The sequence below is a fragment of the Zalophus californianus genome, chromosome 7 (assembly GCF_009762305.2).
Source record: "Zalophus californianus isolate mZalCal1 chromosome 7, mZalCal1.pri.v2, whole genome shotgun sequence".
Lineage (NCBI taxonomy): Eukaryota > Metazoa > Chordata > Mammalia > Carnivora > Otariidae > Zalophus > Zalophus californianus.
This window is the reverse complement of record NC_045601.1, coordinates 81,341,653-81,356,698: the sequence shown is the minus strand read 5'-3', so window position 1 is coordinate 81,356,698 and position 15,046 is coordinate 81,341,653. Positions and strand designations below refer to the sequence as shown.

The window sequence follows — 15,046 nt, the reverse complement described above, 5'->3', positions numbered from 1 at the left end:
ATATCCTAAGGAAAAAATCCCAAGACTATCTCTTTAGGGATCTGCTTCTTTCCTGTAATCACTTGAGGACCTATTTATTCCTTTTTTGTAAGATTAGGGATAATGATAGAACTTTTCTGTATTAATCGGGGTTCTTGGTTGAAAGCAACAGAAACAAACTCTGGCTAACTTATCAAGGAGAAGAATGTATTGGACAAGTATCATGTAGCTCACACAATCACTGAATATGATGGAGAACTGGTGTGTAAGATGTGCAGGGCCATTCATTTAGGATGTCACTGTCAGCACTGTCATGACCAGACCTGGGTTGCCATAATTACCTCTACACCACTGTGAATTACCTTTATCTCAGCATCTTTGCATCACTTTGTCCAGATTCCAAGTTTCAGGTGAGAGCATCCAATTGAGTTAACCTGGGTCTCATGCCATGACTATGCCCTAGGTGCCAGATAGTGGCAAGAAGGACTTTGGCCAAACTTAGTTTCCCAAGTGTGAAGTGGGCCCTGCTCCTACCAAGACTCAAAATTAAGAATTCTTAAGACGCCTGGGTGGCTCAGTTGGTTAAGCATCTGCCTTCAGCTTAGAGCATGATCCCAGGGTCCCGGGATCAAGTCCCACATCAGGTTCCCTGCTCAGTGGGGAGTCTGCTTCTCCCTCTGCCTGCTCTGCCTGCTCTGCCTGCTCTGCCTGCTCTGCCTGCTCTGCCTGCTTGTGTTTTCTCTCTCTCTCTCTCTCTCCCTGGCAAATAAATAAAATCTTCAACAATAAATAAATAAATAACATTAAAAAATTAAGAATTCTCCACAAATGATGGGAATTAAGAAGCTAGGCAGGCAAAAAGCACATCCTCATTGTATTACCTCATAGGCCTGAGAATTTATTGGGATGATTTATGTAAAGTCCTCGGTATAGTGCTAGCACACAGCATTCAATACATTTCAGCAGTTATTATAATTCAATGAGTCAGGCATTGTGCTAATCTTCTAGAAATAAGAAAAAATAATAGGGCAAAATTTCTAATTAAAAAGCTCAGTATTTTGGAGAGTTGTTACAGAGGGAAACAAGTACAAAAATGTAATGATAATACCACTTAATAAGTGCTACAATATGGGTATGAAGTGGGTGCTCTGGAAAACAGAGAAAAGAAAAACAATTCTGCCAGACTCAGGACAGAGGAAATAACAGACTAAGTTTTGATGACTGAGGGGAGCATTATAAAAGGACTGGGCATGTGTATATTCCTATGACTAGGGTAAGTTCAGGATTATGAAAGATTCTGTAATCATATAAATGAGTCTTAACTGATCTGAAAGTCACCAGGATTTTGTAGAAGAGATGACATAATCAGATTTAAGAAGAGGGGTAACTCTACGAGTGGAGAGAGAATAGACTAGAATGAGCAGAGCCAATGTGAGGAGTCCAGACGCTGTGTTCAGTTGGGGGATACGTATAAGTAAAATATCAATAGTGAAATAAATGTTGGAAGAGATATATGCAATGAGTCCTGGGAGAGAGATGAAAAAGACCACTAAACTGCACCTAAGTGTTGGATAAGGGGGTTAAGGAAAACTTCTTCTTCTTCCTTTTTTAAAGTGTATTTTTTTAAATTTATTTATTTGACAGAGAGAGAGCACGGTAGGCAGAGCAGCAGGCAGAGGGAGAGGGAAAAGCAGGCTCTCTGCTGAGCAGGGAGCCTGACACGGGGCTTGATCCCAGGACCCTGGGATCATGACCTGAGCCGAAGGCAGATGCTTAACCGACTGAGGCACCCAGGCGCCCCTAAAGTTTATTTTTTTATTTAAGTAATCTCTACACGCAAGGTGGGGCTTGAACTCACAACCCTGAGATCAAGAGCTGCATGCTCTTCTGTCTGAGTCAGCCAGGTGTCCTGGGAAAACTTCTTAGAGGGGACAAATAGTTTTTGTTCTGACGGACTCATTGGATTTAGCCTGGCAACCCTCCAATGTCATAAAGGGCGTAACTATCTTTTCTGAATACATCAGCACTTCAAAATGGCTTGTGTAAAGTATAAGAAATGGAAAGAGGCAGTGGGTGGAAATGAGATTGGATAGATAAGGAGGGCTAAGACAGTGGTCCAAAATGCAGATGATTCCAAAGACAGGCAAGTAACTGTGTGAAGAAGCCTGGTTTAGGACAGCTTTAGGGGGGTTTAGGATAGTGATGAACTGAGGAACAATGAAAAGGCATTAAAATTCAACTAAGAGAAAAAGCAAGAGAAATCCCCACTGTGCTTCTTAAACAAAAACAGTATAAGGATCACATAACACATCTTAATTTGGATTTTATACTAAGGGTAGTAGAATGTCACTATAGGAGTTTAAAAAGAGTAAGTAGACTTTTATACAATATAAACCTGGTGGCAATGTACAGACGGATTAAAAGGGGACAGGATTGCAGCCTGGTTAAATGGTTAGGTGGCTAAAGCAGTATGCAAAATCTGAAATGATGGTGGCTTGAAATAAGATAATGGTAGTGGCTATTAGGAAAAATTGGATACATTCCAGAGATGCGGAGCTTGAAGCAAAGGGACTCAGTAATGGACATGGGGAAAAAGAGCAAGAGAGAAAAAAATCACAAGTTATTACTCACAATAAACTATATCAGCTTCTATTGGTCTGCCATAGCCTTTTAATCTTAAATCCAAAATGAAGTCAAAGCAGTGAACTGAAATTACTCTCTCCTTATTCTTGTTTTTCTTTTTTTCCAATTTGCTTTGAAATGTAGTTTTATATACTTAAGATTTACCTCCTGGCAATCAGGAATTAAATTTCTGAGATTGCTGTAAATTATTTCCTTTCTTGGTTTCTCTTCCTCTTTCTCACTTCTCTCTTTTATTCCCAGTATTTTGTCTTAGTTAAATGCTAAATATCTCACCATAACTTAGTTTTCCCACCAAAAGAACTGTGGGAAAACTGAGTATCTGAAACTTGTCTCATCAGAATCTTGTAGATTGCCTGAAGTTTCCTAGCTGCTACTCAGAAATGTTGAGGAAAAAAGTGTAATTCTCATGTGTCGGTACTCTTAACTTTTTTCACCGGAGACATTTAGCGTTACAATCATTACCATTTCCTTTTCTTAAGCTTCTTTTCGTTGTAAAGGCGACGTGTGTTTTCATCGTCTTAATTCAATTTTGCAAAGCTACTTCATATTTAATTTTCAAATGACTCACAGGTATGTCACTTATAAAACCAGCAAAATTTGAACGACAGAAGAGATCGGGTTCTAGTAAGTAAATGCGGTCCGGGGGCCAGAGACCCTCTGCTACCCAAAGCAGAATAGCAAGGTTGCTCCCGTCGCAGCGCAGCCCAGCTCCAGCCCACCCGACGGGAGCCTAGTTTGCAGCCTTCCTCCCTCCGCAACAACGCGGCGTCGTTCCCTCCAGTCCTCTAGTAAAACGCGGGGTCCTCGCCCCATTCCTGAACAACTGTCTCCCTCCGTGAATAGATTCTTGCTGTTGCCGGATTGCACGGTCACCGCATCCAGACCGGAGAGAATTTGCTTCGCAGGGGCAGGAGACAACCGTGCCGAAGAAGGCCGTCCCGCAGGGGGAGGAACAAGGACTGTCGGCTGCGCCCCCGGCGGCCCCTTCTCGCGCTCTAGCGCGCCCACCTCAGCCCGAGAGGCTCTGCGCCGCCCGCCGGGGGCGAGCGGAGGGGCGGGGCAGCCGCGGGAACCGAGCGCCCCTTCTCGGAGCGCGCGCCCGTGGGCCCGCGCGCGGAGTCGGCCCGCCCCGGCCCGCGGCGCCCCCGCCCCCTTGGGCGCTCCGTAGCCGTGACGTGCGCGCGCCGAGGCCGGGGACTAGGCTGGGCGCCGGCGGGCGGGCGGAGACGGACCCGGGATCTGTCCGAGCAGGAAGCTAGCAGCAGGATCCCGGTCGCCGCCGCCCCGTCTCAGAGCTTGTCCACGTCGTCGCCCTTTTCACTCCATTTCATCACCTTTCACCCCGCCCTCCACCTCTCCGGCCACAGGTAGCCTCCCCGCCGCGCACCTGCCCCAGCATCCGCACCGGTGAGTGACGTGGAGCCCCTGCTTCGGGGCGTCAGCGTCAGGGCCTCGCTGCCCCGGCCCGTCCTGCTTCAGGGCCTCCTGGGGCCGTCCGGGGGCCGACGGCTAGTTTCACCTCCTGAGGACGCCTGTGGGTGAAGCAGGTGATGGGTGGGCCCGGCCGGCGGCTCACGGTAGTCCCAGGGCTGGTTCTCATTTCCACAAGACAATGAGAGTCTCCCTTCATGGGTTTATCGTCACCAAGATACCTTTGTGTGTCTACTCTAGCTCCCAGGTAGAAGCAGAGCACTCAGGTGACCCACTCTGACTTGGACACTCCGTGATAGCTTTCCCCTGAGTAAACAAGAGTAAAATTCAGTGTAGGAATAGTGCCGTTTGTTCTGAGATCTGAGGATCAGATGCCAGCCACTATTAATAGTTTAATCATGTATGAGACCTGGTTGGGACTGTCTAACGATATAATTTTAGTCTTAAGGTTGTCCAGTACTTTGACTATGTTAATTTATATAGGTGCTACTGAACAAGAGCTTTTTATATTTGTTAATTTCCAAAAACTCCTTAAAACCATTAAAATGCTCCAACTCCGGGATTTTAAGTAGAAAATAATTTGGTAGGGTTATTACTAGAACATTCGTGTCGGAAATATATTTCTATACGGTTTAAGAAAACAGGTTATATTTTATCTGGCGTAAAGTTGTGGTAGAGGAGTGCTTACATCCTAATTTACAGATGTTAATGAGCAATGAGAACACTGTCCCAGCTTCACAGATTGCTGTACATGCTAAAAGTTTCATTTGCTGTTATGCTCTGGTGGTGTAGATGCAATGTATCTAAATATAGTCAGAGTTTGAGAGTTTTAGAAATTCTTAAGATTTAATTGAAACTATTCACACCATAAAATGTGAATCTTGAACTTGGGCTAGAGTGGTCATGGTACAAAGGTTGGCAGCAAAACGGCTTATCTGTACAAATTAACTAAACTTCATAGATATCTTGGGTTGTGGTTTTACAATTGGAAATTGTTTAGTGAAAAAATTACCTTGGTGTTTTTTTATCATTAATTTTAGAAACATTACAAATTGGGCTATAGCCAGAGCTTGAAACAATGCAGCCATTCAAAATAACTCATTGACTTTTAAATATCCAGCTCATTTTGAGTGTTTTAATTGCGCAGGAATTATATGCACAGTGGTAAACAAGTCATTTTAGTCTCAAGCAGATTTGCCTATTGAGTTTGTATGTTCTATGTGACATACTGTTTTCCCAGTTAGAGTTACATTTTTGTTTTCAAAAACTAAAAGGGAGTAACAGAAGTGATGAATGACTTTAAGAAAAGATTATCATGATTAAAAACTCTAAATATATATTATATAAAACTGTAACATATTCTTCATTAGTGTCTAGAAACGTGAGCAAGAAAAATGTAATGAGCTATTGCAATATTTAATGTAAATTAATGCAAGTTATTAAAACCATCATAAATCATGACCCATGACGCTTATCTAAATTGGATTTTTTTCCCTCTATTTATGTTTATGTGATCAAGTTTTAAAATAACAGTGGCCAGGAAATCTGAGAGAGGCTGAAGGCTCTTTTCTCATCCTGTTGTGACTTTGCCTGGAGAATGTGGAGTATCATGTAGCCCATTGTTTAGATAACTGGGCTGTCTCTGGGTTCTAAAGTACAGTTCTTTTTAGAAAGTTTTAAAATTTTTGACCATGTGAGGTTTGAATAAATATAAGCATCCAAAACATTTTTTTGGAAAATTAACCCGTTTTCACTGTTGATAATTGAAGCTTCATTTTGATATTTAAAAATGTCAATTTTAAAAAGATTCCTAACCTTTGAATTTTTCATTTTTGTTAAATGACTGAAAACATTTAAAACATTTTCACTAAAAGACTGAAAAAGGTATTACAGCTTTAATAATTTTCATACAGTTTGTGATCCCCTTAATGAGGTACTTCATAATAATTTCTGAACTTTAGTAGTATAAGATCATCACCCCTTCATTAGGCATCTGCCATAATCAGAACGTTAACTGAGGGATTTGATCTACAAAATAATTTTCAGGGTTGGTGGTCTTGTCCTTTTACACATGAAGAAATTTAAGCTTAGAGTATTCACTATTTGCTCAAGGTCTTACAGCTCCAGAGGAACAAAGTCTGGATTCACACCTAGGTTTTCTGACCATGAAACCCGTCTTTTCCACCAGACCAGGTTGCCTTGATCTCAGTTCATTTGGTAGACTGTTCAAATAAACCTGCAGAACTGGTATTGTGTTAAAGAATGTAACTTGAAGAAGGCACACAGGACTGAGGATGATATAGGTCATGAATGAGGCTCTGAAACTAATGTTGAATTTTGTTTTTTTATTCTTAAGTTGACAGCTTTGAACATTGATAATGGTGTTGCTTTATCATTTCTGATGTAAATTCCAATTTTAGTATATGTGCTGCCGAAGTGAGCACTCCGATGTAAATTCCAGAAAATTATACAAATTGTGCACTTTTTATTTTGATGGGTTTATAGGAATTAGAATTAGGCTGTAATATAACACTGGTTTTCATTGTAGATAAAATGAATAGTACAGTGTTCCTGTTTCAGATAGAACTTTATATTTTCCTCAAATGAGTTAGATCGTTGCCCATAAATGCAGTAGCTGTTTTTTAAATATTACATAATTAACTTCATAATCTTTGTGAGGGGGCTTGTTTTCAAAGGATGATTAAATTCTCACCTGTACTATTAGAACAATTTTTTTTATGGTATGTGTTTATTTCAGGAATGTCCCTTGAGCTATAATAGACATAAAGAACAAAAATGAGCACACAAAGTCCATCTTTTGTAACAAAGTAGGAATCATTTCAGCAGTAGAATGTAGTTGGGTAAATGAGAAGAAAAATGGTAAGGCTGGGTTGGGTGACTATGTTTACAGGTTTTTTTTTTTTAAAGATTTTATTTATTTATTTGACAGAGAGAGACAGCAAGAGAGGGAACACAGCAGGGGCAGTGGGAGAGGGAGAAGCAGGTTTCCCATTGAGCAGGGAGCCTGATGCGGGGCTCAGTCCCAGGACCCTAGGATCATGACCTGAGCCGAAGGCAGACGCTTAATGACTCGAGCCATTCAGGCGCCCCTACAGGTGTTTCATTATTTGGTTTGAACTATTAGGAACTTTTTCCCTCGAGGATACTCTTATTCAGCTGTAAATACAAGACCATCATCCAAGAGCTTAATATAAATTATTAATGGATGATCTGTAACACATCTGCGTGTGTGTGTGTGTGTATATATGTATGTGTAGATAATTAAGAACTAACTAAGGTCAAAAAAGCTTAAATCCTATTTTTGAGGCATTATATAATATTCAAAGGAACAAGGAAGTTTAGCATTTAAAACAGCTATACTTTTATTTGACAATTTTTTTTAAAGATTTTATTTATTTATTTGACAGAGACACGGAGAGAGAGGTACACAAGCAGGGGGAGTGGGAGAGGGAGAAGCAGGCTTCCTGCTGAGCAGGGAGCCCGACATGGGGCTCCATCCCAGGACACTGGGATCATGACCCGAGCCAAGGATAGACACCTAACGACTGAGCCACCCAGGCACCCCTTATTTGACAAATTTAGTGGACTATTAGTAATCTTTTTTTTTTTTTTAAAGATTTTATTTGACAGAGAGAGACACAGCGAGAGAGGGAACACAAGCAGGGGGAGTGGGAGAAAGGAGCAGGCTGCCCGCTGAGCAGGGAGCCTGATGTGGGGCTCAATCCCAGGACCCCGGGATCATGACCTGAGCCGAAGGCAGATGCCCAACGACTGAGCCACCCAGGCGCCCCGGACTATTAGTAATCTTAAAATATACATATTAGAATATTTTTCTGTTTATGGTCTTGAAAAATAAACTTTTCATATTTAGTATAAGAATGACATGGTAACTTGAGAAATGACCACAAGTCCACAAAAAGTTCTCCCTGTAAATGCTGAAGCATAGACTATAAAACCAGAAGAACGAATCTGGCATCTTTAGAAATCTGGCTAGTGTTAAAGAGAAGGAAAGTCCTTTTCTATGCGGAAAGCTTGCCTCCAGTGAAACCAGAATGTTGAAGAACATTCCCTGGGTGAAATTCACATAGGTGACTATTTATATCCAGGCTGAGTAATACCCACAACTGAGGCGGTGCTCTTGACAAAACCACAGGCATCTTTCATGTAAGTTACATCACTTGTTATTTTATTTGAAAGTAACCTGCTGCGTAACCTTTACAAGGTAAGGTATTGAATATAGCAGAATTTTAAAATTTCTGTTCCATGTGGATGGATGTCTTTTTCAATAAATAATCTACTGAGGGCCTACTGTGTTTGAAATATGACTGTCGGTAGGAACTGGTTCTTCTTTGTACTGGCAGATCTTTGGATCTAGGAAATATAAAGAGTGGCAGCAACATAAAAAAGATGAATAGGAATACCCATTTAAAATCTGATGATATTTATATCAAATTTAAATAATTTACATTTGCATGGCACTTTATTGTTCGGGAAATCATTTTATATACATTTGGTCCTTAAAACAACTTGCTGAAGTAGATGTGGTAAACTTACTCTTATTATTAAGCACCATGTTCAAAGTTACATATGTGGCTGCTTAGAAGCATAGCTGAGAATGGAACTTCTGTGTATTTCCATAGTAGATCACAGTTACCTTCTAGGTGTTAGGGTTAACCTCTTAACAGGCACTTACTTCATTTTGTGGCTTCTATTTGGATGGTTCAGGAAATTCTGAAAAGTTGGCATCACTAAAGTGTTAAATGTTAAATAGTTATTAGGTTTGTTTTTGTTTGAATGTAAGGTAGGAGATGAGCATGATGCATTATTATGGGACTCCTTTAACATTTTTAGTAGATTAGTGGAGCTGAGGTTGGTAATTAACTTTTCTCGTTGGAGAGTTTTTAAAGATTTTTTTATTTTATATATAGAGATAGCATGCGCACACGCACGTGGGTGAGCATGGGGGGAAGGGGAACAAAGGGAGAGGGAGAGAGAGAGAGTCTCAAGCTGACTGCGCTGAGTGCAGAGCCACATGCAGGGCCTGATCTCATGACCCTGAGATCCTGACCTGAGCTGAAACCAAGAGTCGTCACTTAACCGACTGTGCGACCCAGGAGCCCTGGGTTGGAGAGTTTTTAAAGAAAAGCCCACGATTTGTTTTAAAAAGAAAGGCGAGCTGTGTGGTAGAGCTGGCTTCAGAGGTGGCGTCTTCTGTGAGAAAAAGTGAGAGTTCCAACTTTCCTCTCAGCCTGAGAGGTTTTCAGTGGGGAGGGTCACCATGTCAGAGAAAAAGCAGCCGGTAGACTTGGGTCTCTTGGAGGAAGACAACGAGTTCAAGGAGTTCCCTGAGGAAGACTGGGCTGGCTTAGATGAAGATGAAGGTGCACGTGTCTGGGAGGATGATTGGGATGATGACAGTGTAGATGATGACTTCTCCAATCAGTTAGGAGCTGAACTACAGAAACATGGTTATAAGATGGAGACCTCATAGCATCCAGAAGAAGTGTTGAAGCAACCTAAACTTGAACTGTTTACTAAAGTCTAGGACAGAGAACCCAGAATGGGATACTTAAAAAAATATGTTTATTTCATTACCTGCTTGAATTTATTTTTTTTTTTTTGTAACACACACACACAAAATGTTTTGCTCTTAAAAAAAAAAAGGAGAAAAATACTGTGGGGGAATTTTGAAAATAACTTTGTTACTTGGCACATTGGAATTGATCTGATAGTTATGCTTGTTTTTGTAAAGATTCACTAATGAGCTAAGGTGTGTCTGTATTGGTACCTTTATGCCTTCATTCATTTGACAAATATTTGAGTGTCTGCCATGAGCCAGGCACTGTTCTAAGTGCTGATGATACAGTGATAAATTAAGACCAAGTCCCTGTGCTGAGTGACATTTTATTGTTGTTTTGAATTAAGTTAATTATAGACTGTTCATACTAGTATGTAATCAACAGGGCTGACCTAAAGTTTGGAAATAGATGGTTGTCAAAGTTGTGCAATTTGAGGGTTACTAAGAGACTCATTTACTCTAAAATATTCTACTCCTGGCCTTCAGTCCACTGTTACCAGTTTGCTCCTAATAAGTAAGAGTATGTTCCATCTTTTATCACAGTCTTGGGAACACAAGGCTAAGAGAAAATAAATGGGACCTAGGATTGATATGTTGGATTAGCAGGTAATGTTTATTGAGTTTTTACCGTGTGTTAGTGTGTCAAGCAAGTACTTTATGTACATTATCTCAGTTAATCACTACCTGACTTACTTTAGTGCATTTGACATTATGACCAACAATTTACACATTGGAAAACTGAGGCATAGAGATGTTAAATTTGTTCAAGCTCACAGCCAGTACTTAGTGGAGATGGAATTTGGATGTACTTACCATGCAGTAGGTAAGAGTAGAAAGAATACTGATACATACAGACTTGTGATGTTCTACCAGTATGTGATGGCATGCTGTGTAGGTGGAAGGCCTTGGTGAGTGATGGGTGGGTCAAGCTCAAGACAGCTTGTTGTGGGGAGGGAGTGGGCAGTGAGGCTTATTGCTTGTTTCAACTGCTTCGCCCTTAGTCTTAATCCTTTTTGTGATAGTCCTGAAGCTCCAGACTTGCATTTATATAGAAGTGCTTGCTTACCCAGCTCACAGGTAAGAGGGACTGGCAGACCAGAGATGAGCCTGGGTTTGCCAGTCACTATTGTAGTCAGATTATTTAGTTTCTCTGGGCTTCACTTTTCTCATCTATAAAATGGAGGCAATAATGTTATCTACCTGGTGTTTTTGTGAGGATGGAATTAAATAATACATGTGAAACACATATCACAGTGGTGTGTTAAGTTAGTGTGCATTATTATTGTTACTATGTTAGTTTTTGTTGTTTTTTGGTTTCTTTGGCCATGTTTAATGTGGAATGTTCATTCAAAAAGAAAAAAGTGTATTGGAGATGTTGGTGGAATCTTAAAGTTGGCCAAATTTAAGAAGTTCTGAAATTTAGGTGTGCATCACAGTTATCTGGGAACTAGTGAAAACATTTGTTCTGACCAGAATGCAGGGTTATTGTAGTAACAGTTCATAGAAGTAAGACTGTTGTGAAATAATTGTTCCTCCCTGGGCGCCTGGGTGGCTCAGATGGTTAAGCGTCTGCCTTCGGCTCAGGTCATGATCCCAGGGTCCTGGGATCGAGTCCCGCATCGGGCTCCCTGCTCCTTGGGAGCCTGCTTCTCCCTCTGCTTCTCTCTCTCTCCTCCTCTGTCTCTAAAAAAAAAAAAATATATATATATATATATATATAATTGTTCCTCCCCAAGTGTTTTTAAAGACACTTTAAATTTCTGTATAAATTATCTGGGAACTAGTGAAAACGTTTGTCAGAAAGGTGTGGGCGAGGCCTGGGAATTAGCATTTTAAAGGGTGTCTCGGTGGATTTCCTTGCACACCAAAATTTGAGAACCACTGGTTTAAAACTTTTCTTTATCCTATGCCTAGGGAAGGCTTCAGTAATAACAAAAAAGTGTTTGGATTAACCAGGCAGTGTATGGTAGAAGGAAGTGAAATATCGACTACCAGAATCCCTTCATTGATTTTTTTTTCTTTCTTTTTTTTTTAAATTTATTTATTTGACAGAGAGACACAGCGAGAGAGGGAACACAAGCAGGGGGAGTGGAAGAGGGAGAAGCAGGCTTCCCGCGGAGCAGGGAGCCCAATGTGGGGCTCCATCCCAGTACCCTGGGATCATTACCCTCTGTTAAGTTTATTTGGTGCTTATAGGCATTTATCTTGAGAGGACAGGACAGTGTTAAATTTCACACCTAGCTTTAATTGTAATGATTTTTTCAGCTTCATTTGGAAGTGAGCTGGTTATATTTAGTCTTTAAACAATTATACAAATAGCAATAGTAAGTAATACTTGAATAGATCTTAAGACCTTGTTAAACTTTTAAAATTGGATTTCTTTATGTAATGTACTGTTTTGAATTAACCGGACTTGGTATTGTTAGCTGCATCAGGCAGGCTCCCAGCAGAAAGAGATTTCATCCTTGATGGTGCAAAAGAAGAGCTTATAGAGGTTAGAGAACAAACAAGGGTGGTGGTGGGGGGTGGGGAGCACCCAGGGAATAGCAATGGTGAGAAGCCCTTAATTCTCCAGAGATTACCAAAACTGAGAGTTGAGAGCTGGCATTGTGGAGGAGGGCTCTAGGAACAGTGGCTTTGAGGCAGTCAGGCAGGGAGGGAGGGGAAGTTCCCTGACCTCCCTCTGTCTTTGGGTCTTGTTCATTGGCTTGCATTGCTGGAACCCACCTGGGGACCCTAGGTGATGATCTGTGTTGGCTCATCCTCCCAGGGCAGGAACAGAGCAGAGGAGGGATTGGGGGTTTGGTGGAGCAAGTGGAGAATAAATGTGGAGAATAAATAGGGCATTGATTAGAACCTCTGGGAATTTTTAGCATTTCCTTGGTGCAGTTTAAATAACTTTGAGAGTTGTGATAAATCTCAAAAATGCTTTAGACTACTTACCTTATACATGCTTAGAAAATAGTTCATTCACTTTCTCATCTAATTGGACAGTTTTTTTAGGACTTTTTTTTTTTTTTAAGTAATCTCTGTGCTCAATATGGGGCTTGAACTCATGACCTGGAGATCAAGAGTTGCATGCTGTATGGACTGAGACAGCCAGGCTCCTCTTAGGAACTTTTAATGATCCGTATAAGCCAAGGAGAAACATATCCTAAGTCTATTAACATAAAACCCTTTTATTAATATGTTGTACCTGAAGTACAAGCTCAGAAATGAGGTTTCTGAAATTAGTATTGGTTTGAAAGAGTCAGTGTTTTTCATTAGAAAAGACCTTTTAATGACCAAGTTTTTTAAAAAGAATTTTGGCAAGAAGAGGTCTTTGCCTTGTGGAATTTGTATCTCCTGTTCCCCTGGACTCTTGATAGCAAAAAGACCAGAACGCAGGCTTAATGTAGTAACAGTTCATCGAAGTAAGACTGTTGTGAAATAATTGTTCTTCCTCCCCAAGTCTTTTTAAAGACACATTAAATTTCTGTATAAATCTGTTGCAGTTTGCTGTTATTCAACTGTCTTCTGTTAATGTCAATTTTACCTAGTTAACCTGAAATCTGGGTACAAGTTTAAATACGTGTTTTTTATTTTGGACAAATTCCTGAGGATTACTAAAGAAAAGGTTTCTCTTAAGAGACGAGATAGTATGAAGGTCCCTAGGATATGAGCAGTACTCCCTCCAAAAACAATTAAGATTGTAATTTATATTTTCTTTCTACTCTTGAAGGTTCTGGGGAAAAAGTGCAAGATTTTCTCAGATTAAGCAAAATATATGTATTTTTTAAAGATTTTATTTATTTATTTGACAGAGAGAGACACAGCGAGAGAGGGAACACAAGCAGGGGCAGAGGGAGAGGGAGAAGCAGGCTTCCTAATGAGCAGGGAGCCCGATGTGAGGCTCAATCCCAGGACCCTGGGATCATGACCTGAGCGGAAGGCAGATGCTTTAAGACTGAGCCACCCACGTACCCCTAAGCAAAATCTTGCGATGTACCTACAAAATGATTGAGACTGCTTGTCTCAAGTACAACTAGGCTGGGTCTTGTTCACAGCTTCCAGAAAGGGAAGAACTAACCGTATTGCCTAGGGCTGAGCAAAGTAATCAAATAACAAACACCTGGCTATGGGACTTTAAAATATAAATAAAGGATACTTCTGGATGTAAATGATATAGTTTGGTTTTCTTTAAACAAATAAGTTTATAAACAAGTTTATAAGACCTTAAAAGAACATGGGAGGCACCTGGGTGGCTCGTCAATTAAGCGTCTGACTCTTGATGTCAGCTCAGGTCTTGATCTCAGAGTCTTGAGTTTAGGCTCTGAGTTGGGCTACAAGCTGGGTGTGGAGCCTATTCAAGGGAAAAAAAAAAAAAAGAATATGGTACAAAAAAGAAACAGGTTTGGAGTAAACCACAGAGCACCTGTGCTTGAAATAATACATTTAGACATGTTCTCTGTAAGTGGTCTTTTTTTCCTTCTTTGAAAAAGAGATTTCAAACTTTTTGGGATCTTCTAAACACATACTCTTTGTTTTGATTTGGTGTTGATAGAACTAGTATCCTGAAGGGGAGAATTGAGGCTGTTGGTTTTTCCTATGCTCTTTGAATTTCCCTGATTTCAGGATTGAGTTATTCCAGGGAGAACTTTTCTCCAGTTCCTTGTTATTTTTTTTCTAAAATTAGATGAAACAACTGTGTTTTGGTTTGTGGGCATGATTTGCTGTCTGTTATCCTTTTGGTATTTTGGGGAAGAACAAAGTGTATTCATGCGTATGTGTTTTCAAGAGGAATGTATTAGCTTCTCTGCTCTTCCTGTCCATCACTGAAGATGAGAGCAGATGATTTTATGTGTCTTTAGTCTTTTTGTTTGAGGTTTCAAAAAAAACTGCTGTGTTGGCCATTGAGATAATGGGGAAAAACAGATGAGTGCTTAGTGTAGAAGTAGGCACCGTGTATTCAATGGTAAATTGAAGTTTATATTAGTTTGAGAAAGATTTTCTATCAGGCATGGTGGGGAGGGGAGAGAAGGATGGGACTTGAATGAGTTTGAACATATGACAGATTTCACTACAGATGTTTTAGAAACTAGAAAAATATATTTATTTCAGTCAGAATTTTATATTTCATAGACATGTTCTACTGATAAGTTTGATTTTTTTGAGGGGGGGTGTAGCATAAGTTAGGAATTTGTAGACCAGTTGTTTAATTTGGTGATTTTAATGAGTTATTAGCAAAAATGGAGCTAGCCTGATGGTTGTATACAAGAGTGTTAGTGTGTCAAAGAATGGGCTATTTTTTTATTAAAGGTGTACTTCTGGAATTGGTCCAGAATTTCATGGACTTTGGTTCTATTCTCTAGCATTCTGTTGTTTGGCATATAACATTGACATGGTATTTTTAGC

The 15,046-nt window shown here is 40.3% G+C and overlaps 2 protein-coding genes across 16 annotated transcripts in view; both read left to right on the top strand.

The window, feature by feature from the left end:
- Positions 1-3,819: 3,819 nt before the first annotated feature.
- The window catches only part of MYO6 (myosin VI), a 146,035-nt gene continuing 134,808 nt past the window's right edge, over positions 3,820-15,046 (top strand). For 8 of the 15 annotated variants that reach the window (XM_027600917.2, XM_027600915.2, XM_027600913.2 and 5 more), the window contains exon 1: positions 3,820-4,029. The gene's annotated coding sequence lies outside the window, so the exon portion shown is untranslated. The remainder of the gene's footprint in view (positions 4,030-15,046) is intronic. The other 7 variants (XM_027600916.2, XM_027600914.2, XM_035728312.1 and 4 more) reach the window with 1 other exon arrangement.
- On the top strand, positions 9,237-9,583 carry LOC113926255 (26S proteasome complex subunit SEM1-like). Its single transcript, XM_035728314.1, has one exon. It carries the CDS (start codon positions 9,353-9,355, stop codon positions 9,563-9,565), a length of 213 nt encoding a protein of 70 aa, XP_035584207.1. The 5' UTR covers positions 9,237-9,352; the 3' UTR covers positions 9,566-9,583.